The sequence below is a fragment of the Ornithorhynchus anatinus genome, chromosome 2 (genome assembly GCF_004115215.2).
Source record: "Ornithorhynchus anatinus isolate Pmale09 chromosome 2, mOrnAna1.pri.v4, whole genome shotgun sequence".
Lineage (NCBI taxonomy): Eukaryota > Metazoa > Chordata > Mammalia > Monotremata > Ornithorhynchidae > Ornithorhynchus > Ornithorhynchus anatinus.
In genome coordinates this window covers 28,197,246-28,216,645 of record NC_041729.1, presented here as the reverse complement: position 1 = coordinate 28,216,645, position 19,400 = coordinate 28,197,246, and the positions used below count along the sequence as shown (strand labels likewise).

The window sequence follows — 19,400 nt, the reverse complement described above, 5'->3', positions numbered from 1 at the left end:
AGGTCCTGGGGCTTGGCGTGGACTAAGATCTGAGCCAGATTGGGCCCAGGACTTTGAACCACTGTAGGGTTTTGTGACCCCGATTCCAGCACAAGGCTGGCAAAACTGGGTAAGAACTTTTAATTCCTTGACAGAAAGTGTCAAGCTCCCCACCAAAGCCCATCACCAGCTCACATCCCATCGTGGCATTTAGAAGAGACCCTTTTAAAAAGCCACGATGTCCAGAGTCGCAGACCAAGCAGAAATCTTCCTAGGATTGACTATCCTAGCCCGAACCTGCAAAGGGCGGTTGGGTGAGGGGGTGAGGGAGAATTAGGGGAAACTAGGTAGAGGTTTTAGAGAAACGGAACAGAAATTATAAGGTTATTGGGGAAAGGGAGAGAGGTGTTGGGGAGACTCCCGGCACTGTGGTTTTAAATCAGCCGCAGGCCAACAGAAGGTGAAAAAGCCCGTTGTAGTCTGCAGGTTCGGATCCGATCGGAGCGGCTCGGGTGCTTTTTGCAATAGGTCCGGGGTTTCAACAGGGTCCCACGGCCACCGTGGTAGGGATGAGTTGAGGTTGTAGAAGACAGCAGAGCTGGGAGGCCTGAGACGTCGCTCTTGCGGTGGGGGTGGGGGAATTGGAGAGAAAAGCTTTTCCACTGTAAATCCGCCCACGGCCTGGGTCCAGCCCCGCCTCTCACTGGGCTCTCACTTTTGTTTGCCTCTGAATTTTTAGGCTGTGGAAGAAGATGTGGGTGCTGGTCCCCGACCCCGCACCTTTCTTCAAGCCCCTGTACATGGCTCACAAAGGAGACTTTAAGGTACCGATCAAAACCAAAATCTTAACCCGTGACTCAAATACACAGACCGTGAAGTTAAAAAAAGAAACAACGGCACTTAATTTTGACTGAGACTTTCCAGACGAGGGGAACTAGTGGGAGGTTGTGTTTTGTTCCCCAAACTGGGATTTTCTCTGAGCTGAGGTGCCAGCTCCCGGCTACTTGTCGTTGTGGAAAATACTAGCCCCGCTAGCGGCACTTTTGAAAGGTCATTTAGGCCATCCTCCTGCTTCCAAGTCAGATTGCCCCAGAAGTAAAAGAGATCGTTGCCGGAACAGCAACCTAAGCACTGGGCCGAGGCAGCGGGAGTGAGGAGATCTGGTACACGGACCTCTGCAGACGCCTCTCCAACCAAATACGAGAATCTTGACCCTGCCTCCTAAGGAGCCAGGTCCTGCCACAGTCCTTTCAGGAAGTTCTTCAAATTCCCACCGCTGCAGTCTTTTCAGGGCTCTCTTTCCCCACAATACTTCTTTGAGTATTTGGAGAGGTCTAGATGGGGGAGGCTCACCCTAAGGAGAGTGGGGGCGTTATAGAGACTCCAGGAACCACTCCAGGCCTCTGTCTTTTGTTTTTTGTTTCTAAGGGATATCTGTAAAGTGCTTAGCACTCTACTAAGCGTTGGAGTGGTTACAAGCTAATCAGGTTGGACACAGTCCCTGGCCCTTGTAGGGCTCGCAACCTTCATCTGCATTTTACAGATGAGGTACTGAGGTACAGAGTGAAGTGACTTACCCAAGGTCACGCGACAGACAAGTGGTGGAAGTGGGATTAGGACACGGGTCCTCTGACTCCCAGGCCCTGGCTCTTTCCATTAAACCACATGGCTCTCTTCCATGGCTGGGGCAGGGGATGTTCAGGAGAATAGAGAAAGGAGAAAATAGAGGAGACAAGAGAGCAATGCTCTCAACAGACCGAGAAACACCCATATTGCTGGGCACCAAGTGCTCAGACATCTTGGAACAACAAGGCAGATGGCAACCAAATCCATGTCCACAAAGGTCCTAGGAGAAAGGCCCGGCTAAAAAGGCAGGCCCATAGCCTACTAGCCAGCAAGTGGTGTGGTGACATTACATTTTCACACACACTCTTGGCCCCCTACTGTGGCCCAGAAGCAGCCGGAGCATAGAATAAATAATTCACGGGAGCAGGGGCCGTAAATATCCTCCGTTCTCATCTAACGGTTGATTGGCAGATCGACCTTTAAGCGGAGCATGGGAGAAGCGGTCGGCTTCTTGATGGGTAGCGGTCGGTGAATAAACTGGAGGGGTTGTCTCATAATGGGCCAGAAGACGGGGGTGAGGGGAAAACAGAGAAGGGAAGGTGCAGAGAGAAGGGAAGAGATGTGGAGACGGACCCAGAAAGGCCAGAAGAGATGGAGAGGCAGAAGGGGTGACTCGCCAAGTCACACCGTCTGCTGCTGTGCCCCCTTCCCCAATCTCCTTCATGGTCAATCAATCCAGGGATTGTCTCTGTTGCTGAATTGTACTTTCCAAGTGCTTAGTACAGTGCTCTGCACACAGTAAGCGCTCAATAAATATGATTGAATGAATCAATAAGTCAAATTTAAATGTCGGTATTTGTTAAGCGCTTACTATGTGCAGAGCGCTGTTCTAAGCGCTGGGGGAGATACAGGGTCATCAGGTTGTCTCACGTGGGGCTCCCAGTCTTCATCCCCATTTTACAGATGAGGTAACTGAGGCCCAGAGAAGTGAAGTGACTCGCCCACAGTCACCCGGCTGACAAGTGGCAGAGCCGGGAATCGAACCCATGACCCCTGACTCCGAAGCCCAGGCTCTTCCCGCGGAGCCACGCTGCTTCTCGCTGTCTCCTAGAGGTGGATGATAGTTGCCATCCAAATCCAGAAGAATGGAGCCTTCTTAGACTGACAGAACTCCAGGTCCTGGCCCAGGAAGGGCCAATTCTGCCCGCCAAGCAACCATTAGCTGCCAGTCCTTCTGCCACCTGAGCGAGGCAGTGGGGGGAGGCGGCCTGGACCTTCTGAGGTGTTCCATGGCATATCCAGGAGGTTGGACAGTGAGGAAAGTCTAGGTCAGATGGAGAGGCAGAGGCCGCTAGGCGCCCCCGCTCCTCCAGCCCTCCTCTTCCCCCACCCTACTGTCACGCCGGTGTTGCTATGTCCCCCCAGGCCCCGACTCGGCCCCCCGCAGCTGGTGAAGCTCCATTGAATCAATCAACAAATCAGTGGTATTTATTGAGTGCTTACTGTGGGCAGAACACTTTCATTCATTCATTCATTCAATAGTATTTATTGAGCGCTTACTATGTGCAGAGCACCGTACTAAGCGCTTGGAATGAACAAGTCGGCAACGGATAGAGACGGTCCCTGCCGTCTGACGGGCTCACGGTCTAATCGGGGGAGACGGACGGACGGGGACGATGGCGATAAATAGAGTCGAGGAGAAGGACATCTCGGAAAAACGATGGCGACTAAACAGAATCGAGGCGATGTACGTTTCATTAACAAAGTAAACAGGGTGATGAAAATATATACAGTCGAGCGGACGAGTACAGTGCCGAGGGGATGGGAAGGGAGAGGGGGGAGGAGCGGAGGGAGTTGGGGGAAAAGAGGGTTAAGCTGCGGAGAGGCGAAGGGGGGCGGTAGAGGGAGCAGAGGGAGAAGGGGAGCTCAGTCTGGGAAGGCCTCTCGGAGGAGGTGAGTTTTAAGTAGGGTTTTGAAGAGGGGAAGAGAATCCGTTTGGCGGAGGTGAGGAGGGAGGGCGTTCCGGACCGTGGGAGGACGTGGCCCAGGGCGAGGACTTGGAGAGTACCATAGAATTGGTAGAGGAGATTTCTGCCCTTAAGGAGTTTACAGTCTAGTGAACGGTTAATGCAGGATGCCTCATCCCTTGACACCCCTGGTGCATCTGTGACCAGGCAGGGAGGGATCACCCCTTCTCCTCACCACCTGTGGGGTCCTTGTCCCGTCCACTAGCCAAATCATTTCCTGACTCCATCCCTCTGGCACTTTATGTTCATGCCTGACCACTGGGAGTGGCTCTGCCAGTCTCTGGGGAACGTTATTCCCCACTGTTCCCTGGAGTCCAAAGTTGATTTATTGATGATGGTATTTGTTATAGTGCTTACTATGTACCAAGCACTGTTCTAAGCCTGGGGAGAGATATAAGGTCATCAGGTTGTCCCACGTGGGGCTCACAGTCTTAATTCCCATTTTACAGACGAGGTCACTGAGGCACAGAGAAGTTAAGCTATTTGCCCAAAGTCACACAGCTAAGTGGCGAAGCCGGGATTAATAATAATAATAATAATGTTGGTATTTAAGCACTTACTGTGAGCGGAGCACTGTTCTAAGCGCTGGGGGAGATACAGGGTGATCAGGTTGTCCCACGTGAGGCTCACCGTCTTAATTCCCATTTTACAGATGAGGTAACTGAGGCACAGAGAAGCGAAGCGACTCGCCCACAGTCACACAGCTGCCAAGTGGCAGAGCGGGAATTCGAACCCATGACCTCTGACTCCCAAGCCGGGCTCTTTCCACCGAGCCAAGCTGCTTGGTGGGAATCACACTCCCCCAGCCACCCTCAGAAACACAAAGGAGTGGGTCCGATCTAATTCGCATCTACCCCAGTTTGTCTAGAGGGAATATTTGTAGTTAGAAGTAGTATTTGTATTTACTAAGTGCTTACTGTGTGTACAGCACTATGCTAAGTCCTGGGAAAGCAAACAGAGGTAGGAATTAGGCATGGTCCCTGTCCCTCGGGGGATTCACAAGATAAGAATATGAGGGGGAAGAGAGGACTGGCAACAGAAACATAGAGAGCGATGAAACAATAGAGCACTGAAGGAGCTTACAAGACAAGGACCAAGACGTAAATTAAAAACAGAAATCGGCAGGTGCTGTGGCTAGGCTCGTTGTGGGCGGAGAATGTGTCTGTTATGTTGCTATTATTGTATTCTCTCAAGTGCCTAGTACAGTGCTCGCCCAGAGTAAGCGCTCAATTCATCCATTCATTCCATTCAATCGTATTATTGAGCGCTTACTCTGGGCAGAGCACTGTACTAAGCGCTTGGAATGTACAGTTGGGCAACAGATGGAGACAATCGCTGCCAAATAGGCTCAGGGTCTAAAGGGGGGAGACAGACGGCAAAGCAAAACAGAACAAAACAACATCATCAAGATAATAGAGGCTGGAGATACACACCCCATTAACAAAAAATACGACTGACTGACAAAGGGTGTCACTCACCCCTGCCATGGGTGAGAATGAGACTGTTGGCTCCGGAGCTTCCTCTCCCTCACACTCTCTCTGATTCTCTTTTTCTTTTCATCTACTCTCTCCTCACCGCCTCTAGCTTGAGAAGAGAGGAGATAAACAGACTGCTTAGCACTTTTTATGGTATTTGTTAAGCGCTTACTAGCTTCAGAGGAGAGGAGATAACCCAGAATGCAGCTCTTTTCTGTGGTATTTGTTAAGCACTTACTATGTGCCGGGCACTACAGTGAGGGCTGGTATAGTTAGAAGCTAATCAGGTGGGACACAGTTCATGTCCCACATGGGGCTCATAGTATCAATCACCATTTTACAGATGAGGGAACTGAGGCGCAGTGAAGGGACTTGCCCAAGGTCACTCAGCAAACAAGAGATGGAGCCAGGATTAGAACCCAGGTCGCGGGCTCTATCCCACTAGGCAACGCTGCAGGCCGTCCTCCCCGGATATCCTCCTTTTAAACTTCCTCCCGGCTCCCTCCCTGACTTCCAGGAGCCGGAGCAAGCTGGGGTTTATGGACGAGGAGGTTTTGAGGGATTCATTTTACTTTCAGAGGTCTGCTATGTCATCAACCCCTGGACTTCCAGGTGAAGCCGATGGTGAGAGCTGTAGCCTCCAGCTCGGCCAGCGCTTCGGGTAGTGTCGTTGGAAGTGCCGGTCCCTTAGAAGGAGTCCCGGTGAGGAGAGAATCCCACGGGAGCGGGCTGGCCGTGCTCCTGCCCAATTCACTGAGTGTGATTTCCGTGATGCTCCTGCTGGGCCTCAGTAACGTTGGTATTTGTTAAGCGCTTACGATGTGCGGAGCCCTGTTCTAAGCGCTGGGGTAGACACAGGGGAATCAGGTTGTCCCACGTGGGGCTCCCGGTCTTCATCCCCATTTGACAGATGAGGTCACTGAGGCCCAGAGAAGTGAAGTGACTTGCCCACAGTCACACAGCTGCCAAGTGGCAGAGCGGGGATTCGAACCCATGACCTCTGACTCCGAAGCCCGGGCTCTTTCCACTGAGCCACGCTGCTTCTCTCTCCCCTTGCCCTCGGTGGAGGGAGGACACAGGGAGTGTCCCTAGAGAGAGGAGAGCGGATCCTCACCCTATGTGATAGCACCCTTCGGGGCTGTGGGAGGAGGCCGAAGACCTTCGAAGTGTCCTTAGCCCAGGGAGGCGGGGTGGAGCTGTCTAGGGAGGGCAGAGGGGGAACGTTCATGTGACTTACAGGGATCCGAGTATCGGGCCCAGCGTGTCCTTGCGGCCCACGTGGAGGGTCCGGTCCATCCTGCAGGAGGGCTTGCGGAATCAAACCATCATCCTGGAAATAAATCTCTGGTTGTCCATCTGCTCCAAAGACCTAACCGCAAAGCCACGGAGGCCTGGCGACGGGCCGCCCAAGTACCGTGACCCCGGGGAGCGGGGAGGGAGGGATTTTCCACTCTATTGAACTTCCCCCTTCTCCAGAGCCTAAAGTCCTTAAGGCCACGGTCTTGGGGTGGAGAGATGGGGGGATGTGCTGTTTGTTAAGTTGATCTAGGCTCAGGGAGGAGGCAGAGGGACAGGTCAGGTGAGGGTGACCGGTGAAGGTCCTTATGTTCTGGGGAACATCCGGGAATTCACGGCTATTACCGCCAGGCTGAAGAGCGCTTGCGGGGGGCCTTGGCCAGGTCTGAGGAGCTAGGACAGTCCGAAGCCAGGTGGGCCTGAGAAGAGGCAAGGCACAGGGGGAGAAGTGGGAGCCCCCGCCTGGGACCTGAGCTCCCGTAGGTTGCCGGCGGGGGTTAGAAAGTCCCTGGCGGCAACTTTCGATACATTTTGAAGGGGGTCCTCTTCTCAGTGGGTGAAGAGAGCCTCTGAGAAGGTAACAGGTTTGCAAATGATAAAAGCCCGGGCACCCAGGCAGTTACCTCTGCAGTTTCGTCGGTCCTCAGAAACACGCCTGTTGGGTCAGGTGGGGTTGGGGGGAGTGGGGAGGGGACCGTTCGCGGAGAGGATGTGGTGACTCTGCTAAACTCGAGGCCCGGACTGAACGAGCATCTGGCAAGTCCAGAACTCTAGCGTCAAGTGCTTCAGCGAAGCCTTGTTCGGCATTTTCGGCGGCGGAGGAGGATGGATGTGGGGGCGGAGGGGGAGGGGGAGTGGGTAGGTAGGCTAGGCAGACCGACAGAAGAACTCCCTCGCCAGGAAGTAGGTACAGAGGTGGTAGTGAAACTCCCCCGTGGCCTTGCTGGTTACGTTTCACCTCAGACTCAGGGGGAGCTGGCTTCGGAGGACTCAAAAGAGCTGAGAGGCTGTCCTGCCAGAAGGCGGCTTCATGCCCAAGAATCTCTTTTCCCTCGGAAGTGGCCGAGGAAGGAGGTGGGTTGGGGAGAATAATAATAATCGAATAATGTTGGTATTTGTTAAGCGCTTACTATGTGCCAAGCACTTCTCTGAGCGCTGGGGAAGACAAAGGGTAGTCCAGGTTGTCCCACACGGGGCTCACAGTCTTAATCCCCATTTTAAAGATGAGGTAACGGAGGCCCAGAGAATTGAAGCAGTCACACAGCTGAGCAAGTGGCGGAGCTGGCATTAGAACCCACTACCTCTGACTCCCCAAGGCCAGGCTCTTTCCAATAAGCCATGCTGCTTCTCCAAGCAGAATAGCAGAAGCAGGTGGAGGGTTCTGGGGAAGGAGCAGAGTTTCAGATCCAGATTCCAGGCCTCTGACACCTCCTCTGGGCCATCTTTGGACAGATAGTCCATCTCTGGGAAAGCCCCTGGATTTTCAGCTCCAAATTTGGCCCAACCTAAACAAAAATGTTCGCTGCCTTCATATCTCCTCTCTACAGCTATCTTGGCCTGTCTGTCTCACCTCTTCAAGATATTGGCACGAAATCTCTGTGGTTTGTTCATTTAGTCAGGATCTCTCCTGTTCACCCTTTTGCTTTCTTTAGGCCTTGCTCTCCAGTTCACTTTTCCCTTCCTCAATTTGTCAGCTCCTGTCCTGATTCTATAGTGCTTTAATAATAATAATAATAATAATAATAATGTTGGTATTTGTTAAGCGCTCACTATGTGCCGAGCACTGTCCTAAGCGCTGGGGTGGACACAGGGGAATCAGGTTGTCCCACGTGGGGCTCACGGTCTTAATCCCCATTTTACAGATGAGGTAACTGAGGCACAGAGAAGTTAAGTGACAGTCACACAGCTGACAGGTGGCAGAGCTGGGATTCGAACTCATGACCCCTTACTCCAAGGCCCGTGCTCTTTCCACTGAGCCACGCTGCTTCTCTACCATGCTTTCAACCCATGAATGATATTGACTTATCGAATAACCTACCGAGCACAGATCATCATACAGATCCCCTTTCACCACGGTGGAAGGAGGAATATAATAGAAGCAAGTCCCAAGCCAGAGTGAAAATACACTGAGTTAGACCGAGTTAGACTAACAATGCCTGCTTCCTCCCGTTTACCTCGACCCTCTCTCCTTCTTCACACTATCACTGGGAAGGAGAAGGGCAGGGATTACTACTTCCGCAATAAAAGTGAAATCTCTGGAGCACCAAGAGGCTAAAAAGCCAGCTATAAAGGTTCAAAATCTAGACATCAGAAATAAAGTGATTTTGACTTTGATCAGGACTATCAGCATACGCGGCTTTATCAAGGGACTTTGTAATCCACCAGAGTAAACCGTTTTCAAGAGGTATTGAAAAACACAGGACTGATCAATAATTGGAATCTATTTCAATAGAAACATTTGGGAAACTTAGGCTTTTTTAAAAAAAAAAAGGGATTTGTTAAGCATTTACTCTGCGTCAGGCCCTGCATTAAGTACTGGGGTAGATACAAGCTAATCAGGTTGGACGCTGTCCATGTCCCACATGGGGCTCTCAGCCTTAATCCTCACTTGTGCAGATAGGGAACTGAGGCATAGAGAAGTTAGGTGACTTCCTAAGGTCACATAGCAGACACATAGCAGAGCCAGGATTAGAATACGGGTCCTGACTCCCAGGTCTGTGCTCTTTCCACTAGGCCACACTGCTTTATGTTGCACTGTCATAACTCTGCCCTTCAAATCTCTAAAAAAAACCTCTTCACTGCTTCTCTGAAGCCTTCTCAGGCTAGCCTCGTGTGGCTTCAGGCAACTCCAACCTTTGGGACTTCAGGCGACCCCAACCCTTTAGATTATAATCTGTTAAGACTTGTGATGTATCTATCAATGTGTTTTTGTCACTGTTGTTTTTAAAATCTTTTCATTATATGAAATCTGCCATTCGTATTTTAGATTTTAATTTATGCTTATTTGTCCCTTGTTCTCCCCTAGTAGACGGAACCCCTTGAGACTAGGGTTTGCAATTCATAGTTCCTCTGCAACACTCTCAGTGGAGAGTAAATAAAATATGGCTAATATAGTTTTCTTGCCTTTGATGAAGACAGCCTTCAACCAGAAAAGAGCTAATGGCAGGCATCTGAGGTCAGTTAATAACGACTTACTGAGCGCTCTCTGGGTGCACAACACTACAGAAGTTGGTCAAGAGCACAGGGAAAAGATCAGCTTTTGCATCTATGCTCGGTCACTGTACATTTTTTAATGTTAATCTCCCCGCTACTAGTGTAAGCTCTTGTGGGCAGGGAACATGTCGCTTTCCACACACTAGTATCGTCAGTCCCACAAAAATGCTGCTGCTGCTGCTGCTAAAGCTTGATTAGATTTGATGTAACCACAGTGAGCAAAAGGTAGAACCCAATCCTGAAACTCAAGCGTTCTGGCCTCCGGAGTTGCGGGAAAAGTCTGAAGCAAAATGATGGTTCTCCTGCCCAGTGACACATCTAAGTGCTTGTCAACAGGTACAGGGCGGCAGATTTCAAGATCTGCTTTTCTCTCAAGTGACCTTTATTTGATGTGGTTTAGTTTTCACTTCTACTTTGTATCTGCTCAGTCAGACCCCACGGTGCAAATACGGGATTCTGGTGGGGAAGCCTAGGACCGGGAGCAAATCCCGAGGAGCTAGGGAGAGCCGTGCTGGGTTTTAAGCTTTTCGCCGGGTTGGGATTGCAACTCCGTGGAGCTGGTAGTTTCTGCAGTCCCGCAGGCCGGCTCAGCGGGCCCGTGGGGAGTCATACGAAGGTCCCCAGGAGAAGACTGAGAATGAAACTCAGAGTTCAGCTATGAATGCAGCCGGTGGAATGGCTAGCCTGAGATTGCGGACTGAGTCAGTGGCAGAGGTAAAAATAGACAGGTCCTCCCCCGCGCTCTCCCTGACTCTCAGCACTTAATAGCTTCCGGGATCAGAAGTCACCTCTAAATTACATTAGCCACCCAGGCTAATCCTGCTCCTTTTTGGTTTTTTCCGTTCGGTCACCGAGAGAATTTCGTAGTAGAGTCGTCCTGCGGTTTGCAGACCCCGCTGCTGACGTGAGACGGCAGTGGGATCGCCCTTACTCCCTCACTCTGCTCTACCCACTTCCCCGCCCCACAGCACTTGTGCACATTTGTACATATTATTCTATTTATTTTATTAATGATGTGTATAGAACTATAATTCTATCTGTTTTGATGCTATTGATGCCTATCTACTTGTTTTGTTTTTGTTGTCTGTCTCCCCCTTCTAGACTGTGAGCCCGTCGTTAGGTAGGGATTGTCTCTGTTGCCGAATTGTACTTTGCAAGCGCTTAGTACAGCGCTCTGTGCACAGTAAGCGCTCAATACATACAATTGAATGAATGAATGAAAAAGCAGGGCACTCGGGCCTGGGAGTCAGGTCATGAGTTCTAATCTCAGCTCTGCCACCTGTCTGCTGGGTGGCCTTGGGCAAGTCACGTCTCTTCTCTGTGCGCTTCAGTTATCTCATCTGTAGAATGGGGATTAAGACTGTGAGCCCCATGCAGGACAGGGACTCTGTCCAACCAGATTTACTTGCATCCACTCCAGCACTCAGTACAGTGTTTGGCACATAGTAAGTGCTTAACAAAAAACCACTATTATCATTCATGAGTGTCAGCACCTTTGAGAGAGAAAACCCTTGTTCACTTTTTTTCAATGGTATCGGTTAAGCTCTTTTGTTGTGCCAGGGTCTGTACTGACTGCTGGGGTAGATACAAGGTAGTGATTGCGGGGGATCTCTGGGCGCGTCCGCTGTGAGCAGACACTTTTTTTCTCCCGAGCCCAACGATACAGGAAGCAGAGACGATGGAGAATGGCCGAGGGGGAGGGGGAAGGGGGGGGGGGCGATGCTGGTAACCGTAACTGGGGTCAGTAAAGAATCTGTGGCCAAATAATTTTCAAAAAGCATCCCCGAGGCTGACAACTCACCATTTAACATACTGAAAGTGATGATGGGGCTGATTTCACTTTTTTGGTTTTGGGGGTTACCGGGATCGCTCACTGTGGGCAGGGAACGTGTCTATCTACTCTATTATACTGTAATCTCCCAAGCGCTTAGTACAGTGCTCTGCACACAGTGAGCACTCAATAAATACGACTGATTGAGCCTCTCTCCAACTTCCAGTTCACTCCTCTCTCTCTTCCCGATCCCCACTTTTATTCACTGATTTTATAGAAGTATGAATTTGTAATTGGTCCTCCCCGGGCCGTCTTCTTTTTTTTTGCCCCCCCCCCCCCAGAGCTGGGTGGGTATGCCCGGTACCCTGGCCAGCCTGGATTTCTTGGACTGGGGAGTGGTGGTCCCGGAAGTCTCCGACGAGTTCAGCAGCTGCCTCCCGCAGGGGACGATGAAGGTGATGGAGCTGAAAGAGACCAAACTGGGCTCCTGTCCGTACCCCGTCGGGTTCCACGACTCCGGGAGCAGCCGGGGGAAGGACAGATCCTACGGCCTTGTGTCCATCGACACGGTGTTGGTGACCGATGAGGTGGAGCCCTGTGGTCTGCACTGCGGCTGTAGTCAAGGTCGGCGGGACCAGCAGCCCCACGGAGAAGATGGGGATGGAGACGACGGCTACCCCAGGATGAATCTGGATGACCCCGGGGACGGGGAGGACGATGAGAAGGACGAAGAAGCTGCGGGAGAATTGCTTCTGGGCAGCCCGAAGGCAGAAGACAAAGTCATCTCCTCAGGCCAGGTTTCTATGGACACCGGAGAAGGCCCAGAGGCCCCGGCCCCCCAACCCCCAGGGGATGAGCCAGGATGGGAGGGGAAGCAATGGGAGCATTCTAGAAACTCTCTTGCCTGCAAGCGGCGGACGACTGGGAGCTGGAAGCCCCACCTCCCTTCCCGTCTCAGGAGGCGAGAACATTCCTTTAGCGAAGGGCCGTACGACTTCTTCTCGTCTAGATCCAGAGAAGACTAGGCCATCCGCTCATCTGCCTGGACATGGACACCATTGACAGTGGTTTTGCTGGATCAGACTGCGGCAGCCCCGTGGAGTGTGAATTTGATGGAGGCAGCCAGCCCGAGACAGACGGCAGTTCAACACCGGTCACTAGCTGTATGGAGAACGAACCCCCTAGATGTTACGTCAAACAGTGGGTGACCTTCCCGGGGCCCGCGAAGCAGGATACTCAGTGACCGCGTGGGCTCCTGGCCGACAGACGGATGGTGAAACACAGATTAAAGCTCCACCTGTCGATAACCAAACGATTAGGGACCCGTAACGTCTCTGAACGATTGTCCAAATCCAGTTATTCAGTGGGAGGGGGGAGTCGGTTTCCTCTTTTGTCCTCATCACTTACTATGATGCATGCTCACTATGTACCTGGCCCTGAATAACCCACTTGGACCCAGAGGGGCATCAACGAAAGCCCATTCATTCCCTGCCCTCGCGGAGCTTCCCGTTGGCACCACACGCCTCGACGGGGAGGCCGACAAGGCGGATTGGCAGTAGAACCCGATCAGTGTCCCCACACATCCGTAATAGCCTTCGTTAAAAACCGTGGGACACGAAACGGAGAATATTTTTACATTTCTCTAATATTTTGAAAGTATCTTCCCTGCCCCCCCACCCCCAACCTCCCTACAGTAGGAAGGATGACAGCGAGAGACGTCAGAGGTGAAAGGATCACGGTAGAAAAGCAGAACGGTGTTTGAGTTCAGGGGAGAAAACGAAGGGACTTTTTCTTGGTCACTGCTCTCTGGCAGCTTGTCCTCTCCTTAGGATGAAGGCGACAAGTTAGCGAGCTGTGTTCTGGCACCAGAGTGGGGAAACATTCGAAGTTGAGGGAGTGGGGCAGAGAAGGGTGAAGCACAGGAGGTGGGGGGGGGGGGGTGGAAATAGGGAGTCTCAGTGGAAAGTGGATAAAGGGGCTCTCAGGAGAGAAATATAATTATGGCATTTAAGTGCTTACTATGTACCAGACACTGTACTAAGCGCTGGGGGCCCTGGCAACCTTTGGTCTCTCGGGGGCTGTGCTGAACTGCTCCTGTCCCTGTTTGGTCACATTTGCCCTCAGCGGTCCTTGCTCATGTCCCTATGGGTGCCTACGGCCGCCCTGGATCCTGCCATGCGGAGCTCCCCGCCCTCTGGTTTTGAGGGGTTGAAGCCGGGGTCGGGGGGGGGGACTCCCCAGTGTAGGAAGAGGGGCGTAAGGCGACGTCCCTCCCCTAAGGCTGGCTCCCCTTCAGGCTCTATCTGTGGCATCGTCTGATTTTTCACTTACACACTGCTGCTTGGGCTGCCCAGGAAACCGCCGTAATCGACTCCCCTGCGATTTTGAATCTCTGCAGGCTGGGGCCACTCCCCTTCAAGGCATCCTGGGCCTGGAAGAGGCCAGGGTGGAGCGGCCTGGCGGGGGTTTGGGGCTTCCGACCTTTAACTAGTTGAGACGGCCTTCCTTCTTGGGGTTAACAAGGGAGAGACTGTGGCTTGGAATTGTGATTTCTCTTGAGCTGCAAGAGTCTCCCCCGATCTTCACACAGAGATTTCTGGTCTACCCAGGCGTCTTGCATGAATCTGAAGAACAGACTGAGAAATCCTTCTCCTTTCCCCTCCTGATGGAAATAAAATCTGTTCTTTCTGGGAACTCCAAGTGTAACGCCGTTTTGTTTTTGCTGTGAACAGACTCCCCTGGCCTCCTTGGTTGCTCCACATTTCCACTGCTACAAGTTTATTGCTCTCTAAAGGACTGACCCCAAGGAGCGGAGACCTGCTGTGACTGCAAGAAACCATGAGAAAATTTCCACCAAGTTAGAGGCCTGGCGTTGGTATCACCCCGGGGGCGGGGTGGGGTGGGGGGGTGGGGGCTCTTACTTGAATGATCCGTCCATTTTCAGACATCTGAGGCTGATTAGCCTTGGGAGTCAGCTTTTCCAGCTGGGAGCACCAAAGAGCAGGGAAGGGCAGGGTGGGGGTGCAGAGAGGATCTGCCAAGAAACACCTGGGAGATACAGATCACTGACTGATCTTTCCCAACCCTTGAATCCCAACTTTAGAATAGTTTCTACAAGACCTATGCAGAAGTCAGCATTCCTTCCATGTCAGACTACGCCAGCTTCTCTAAGAGTCACCCAACTCACCAACTTCCCTGAACCTGCAGAACTGGCATACGTGAGATCTAACAATGCCAAGGCAGTGCACGGGAAGTCAAACCAGGTGCCTGAGCTCTGGGGTTGTAGCCAACTCCAGCTCACAGCCCCTCCCTACCGCAGCATGGGAATTTTGGAGGCGAGAGGTCAATCAACCGATCGTATTTATCGAGAACTTACCGCGTGCAGAGCTCTGCATTAAGCTCTTGGGAGAGACGGTAGACGGGTTTCGTGCCCGCGATGAGCTTGAAGTCTAGAGCCACACAGGCTTTTTCCTCCCCAGCACAAGCTACCACAGAGGGAGGCTGGGGTCCCTCTTCCCTCACCATCTGACTTGAATCCCTGGGAAGCCAAAGCTCTCTACGAAGCGGCTCCCCAGAAATCCGCCTGACCGGGCAGAGTGTTTTGGAAGAAGAGTCTTCCCCACTAGATTGTAATCACCAAGGAGCAGGGAGTGTATCTGCCAATCCTATTGGATTCGTCCAAGAGCTAAGTACACTGCTTTGCGCACAGAGGGTGCTCAAGAAATGCCACTGATTGATAGGTCTCTAGGAATCCTGGATGGGACTGCTTTTTCTCATGGTCCAAATGTCCGGTTCTGATGTCTAATCTGCAATAAATTATTTATTTGGCTGCCGCTTCTTCCTATATCTCTACCCACTAAACAGTAGCCTGGGCCACTCCCTATTCTGTTAGGAGAGGCCGCGACTGGCATCCTGAAGAGCAGGGAACAGAGGTTCCTTAGGAATTTCCTCATGCAGGGTAGGAGGGACTGGAGTATTTTGGGATGTTCCCCTGGGTCCCAGAAGATCTTCTGCGGAAAGAACTTGTCATCAGCGGCTAGAGGGTCAAGACTCTTCGGTAGGAGTCTGCAGAACCAGGACCCTATGCTGAAAGAGGAGGCAAACCCATGACATTTCTATATTTAAAACTACTCCCTTTGACAAAGACTGCTCCTGGGATAGGGTAATAGGGTTTGCCTTTTTTTGCGGGATTAACCTAGTTTTGGGTATTTTTTCTTAGTGTACCAACAAATCCTTGTTTTATAAATCTGGACCTCTTCCCCCCCCCCCCCCCCCCGCCCGGGCTTCTTCCATCTCCCTTCAGCCCTCACACCCACCTCTGGGTAAAAGGCAAAAGGCCTCTTGGAACCCAAGCGATTGTCCTCAAAATCTCATATCTCTGAAGCTTTTCCTCTTCATCCTTCAGTCCCCTCAATCCTAAACCTAGATTCTTGGTTGTGTCAACGGAAAAAAAAAAAATCCCCAAAAAACTTTTGTCAAAAGGTAGAGCAGGGGAAGAGTCTTAGACAAGTCCGCTTTTACTGAGTTCCCAAGGGCTCGCCTTCCATTTCGAGAAAGATCTGAGCCTTTCCCATAGTCCTCTCGGCTCCCTTCCATTCTGGAGCAAATCCGCCAAGTTCAGACCTCAGGAAGGATAAGAGTTGCATGTCGCACTCCCAATCGGGCACACCAGAGCTCTACCCTGTCCAACTCATCAACGCAGGCCAGCCTGGCCTCGCCCACTTTCTCCCCGCGCAGCTTCAGTGCCGAGCCTGGGGGACCTCAGATCCATGGTCCATCACTCATTCTCCTACCCGCAGCTACCTCTTGTTAGGGGTCAGGGCTGAGGCCGACGGAGGGGATTTAAGGACACAGAGAACAGCACAAGTACAGCTGGGCACCTCGAGCAGCGGCTGGAACGGAAATACCGCCGAACTGCCAGCTCAGACTTGCAGCAGCGTAGATCTGTGCAGAGATAGACCCGCTGGCTGACACAAACACAGGCACACATACACACACACACGGGGCAGAGACACGCAAATGGTTCCCGCCATCTGGCCCGAAGTACTGGAGTCTGAGATGTGGTATTCTTGTCATAACAACCTCCAGCTGCCTCAGACCAACAGAGGAGGTTGTGGAGCGGAAGGGTAAGGAATTGGGAAAAGCAGAATGGAATCACTCATCTGCGGGCTCCTCTGCGTGTTACCAGCGGCGATGAAGTGTCCGCGTGGCCAAGTACGGGCATTTGGGAGTGTGGAGGTACCACGCGTTGGGCGTGGCTGTCTAGGCAACGTCTCCGAGAGTTTACGCAGAGTGTTGTGTTAACTCGGTGAATGTTACTTCTCCACCCGATCCAAAGCACTGGAGAGAATACTTCTTGGGAAGTCTTCCCTGTTGGTTGGAGAATAATAATAATGTCGGTATTTGTTAAGCGCTTACTACGTGCAGAGCACCGTTCTAAGCGCCGGGGTAGACACAGGGGAATCAGGTCGTCCCACGTGGGGCTCACGGTCTTAATCCCCATTTTACAGATGAGGGAACTGCGGCCCAGAGAAGTTAAGTGACTTGCCCACGGTCCCACAGCTGACAAGTGGCAGAGCTGGGATTCGAACTCATGACCTCTGACTCCAAAGAGAAGAGTCCAAGAACCACTGTGGCTCTAGCTGTAGGGTCGTGACTGCGTGGGATGGGTGTGACGGCTGTGTATCAACCCAGCAGCTCCTCCCTGTTCACACAGGATCTCAGCCAGGCGCACACTGTTCTCGCAAACCCCTACCCAGTGAATACACATCAGAGAGACCGAGGTAGATTAGGGTAAAGAGAGATCTGGGGAAACGGTTCAGCCTGTACTCCGCCCTTTCCTATCGCAGGAGAGGGTGCAGGAGAGGAGAGGAATAAGCTAGGGATGTGTAGGTGAGTGGGTGGGGCGGTCTAGTGGAAAGAGCCTGGGGGGTGTGGGGGGAGGAAGGGGTGTCTAATCCTGCCACTTCCCTGCTGCGTAACCTTGAGGAGCAACTTCATTTCTCTGGGCTTCGGTCTCCTCCGCTGTAAAGTGGGGAATTAAATACCCGTCCTCTCTCTCGCCCTGAGTCTGCGAGCCCCATGTAGGACAGGGACCGGTGCCCGAATCTGACCGCGCTGTATCGACCTCGGCGCTTAGAACATTTCCTGCCACATAGTACACAATAGATACCACAGAGTCTTGTTGTTTATAGAGGGGAGTGTTGACCAAATTCACAAAACCAAAGGAACATTCCAGAGACCTGTGCCCTAAGCCAGGGCCAAGACTCACAGGGGCAGAAATGATGAACTAAATAATCGGAACCGGAGGAGGACTCGTGTTCTATGAGCAGCACCTGCTGGTCATATTTCAAAACCGGTAGTCTGAATTACTAGGCTCCTCTTCTACATGAAGTCAGAGAGACCAAAGCTAGGAGCGTACGCCAGGTCACCGTGGCCAAGGGTCACAGGGCTGGAAATCTTTTAAACTGGCAGGATCGCCAAAGGCCATTTCATCCGTGTCTGGAGGCAGGGCTTAGCCTACACCGGTCAAGAGTGAAAATACCGACCGGTCCCATTTAAGGCCGGCCTTGGCAGTCCTTTACCCACCAGGGGTTTAGTCTACCATATCATCTCCAGGAATTTCCCTTCGGGCACTCGGCCCAGCTTCCCGCCGCGTCTCGCACCTTCCGGAGCCCTAATGGTGGTCCTTCAGGCCCTCCGCCCTTTTCAGAGAACCCTGGAGGGCAGGTTGTTGAGCTGAGGGCTCTGTTTTCTGCATATCAAGAAGAGACAAACGTATACTACGGTCACAGACCTCTTGATCAACCGCAGAAGCAGGAGACTTCCAGGGCTCAACTGATCCAGCCCAGAATCGGCTCCACCTTGGAAATAATTCCAAAACATCCACCTGTCAATTTGAACCTGAGCTCCTAGCCCGCTACGGTCAATCCAAAATTCTCTTCCACTACGAAACAAGCCCTTCCCCTCCGCCCCAATTATTTGGGAGTCATATCCCAGGAATCATTCCGACATCTGAGAAGCAGCGTGGCTCAGTGGAAAGAGCACAGGCTTTGGAGTCAGAGGTCACGGGTTCGAATCCCCGCTCGGCCACTTAGCTGCGTGACTTTGGGCAAGTCACTTAACTTCTCGGTGCCTCGGTTACCTCGTCTGTAAAATGGGGATTAAGACCGTGAGCCCCACGTGGGACAACCTGATTCCCCTGTGTCTACCCCAGCGCTTAGAACGGTGCTCGGCACATAGTAAGCGCTTAACAAATACCAACGTTACTATCCCTCCAGAGATGCATTCTACAGTCTCACTTAATTTTGGCAGAAGGCAGGGCTACATAAAGAGAGGAATGTAATCGCCACCTTAGTTTCTATACCGTGAAGTACAATCATCATCATTATAACACCGCCATTCTTTCATATCCCGATTGGCCTTTGGTAGTGAGAGCTTCACCTACCTCTACTTAGTAGAGCTAAGTGGAAGGGACGGATTTTGAAGACACCGGTAAATCAAGGCCGAGTTATTTCCCCTAAGCCCGGCCACCGTCTCTGGTAGGGTACATCGAGAAACAAATGTACGATTGAATGACTGAACGAATGGAAGTGACTCCATTTTCGCTGCGGCTGGTGGGTGAGATGGGTCAGATGTGAGAGGTTCCTTGGATCTGGAGCAGCGTGGCCTAGTGGCAAGAGCCCGCGCTTGGGAGTCAGAGGACGTGGGTTCTAATCCCGGCTCCACCACTTGCCTGCTGTGTTACCTTGGGCAAAGTCACAACTTCTCTGGGCCTCAGTTACCTCATCTGTAAAATGGGGATTAAGACTGTGTGAGCCCCATGAGGGACAGGGACTATGTCCAAAATATTATCCTGTACCTACCCCAGGGCTTATGACAGTGATTGGCACGTAGCAAGCCCTTACCAAATACCGTAATTATTATCATCATCATCATCTGGAGGTGAGGGAGGCCTGCGCTAAGGATTGGACCAACCAGAGGAGCCCAGGGATTTGGATTCTGGAGACATTTTCCCTGCAGGACATCTGCTGTCTCCCTGCAGCTGGAAACAAGAGACACCAGGACTATAAA

General features: G+C 52.0%; 1 protein-coding gene across 1 annotated transcript in view; it reads left to right on the top strand.

Moving 5' to 3' along the window:
- IL21R (interleukin 21 receptor) overlaps positions 1 to 12,633 on the top strand; it is a 37,332-nt gene extending 24,699 nt beyond the window's left edge. The window contains 3 exon segments of the mRNA XM_029058170.2: positions 719 to 803; positions 11,669 to 12,350; positions 12,353 to 12,633. Of these exon segments, the coding sequence (XP_028914003.1) occupies positions 719 to 803; positions 11,669 to 12,350; positions 12,353 to 12,570 (985 nt within the window). The 3' untranslated portion in view covers positions 12,571 to 12,633.
- The last annotated feature ends 6,767 nt before the right edge of the window (positions 12,634 to 19,400 follow it).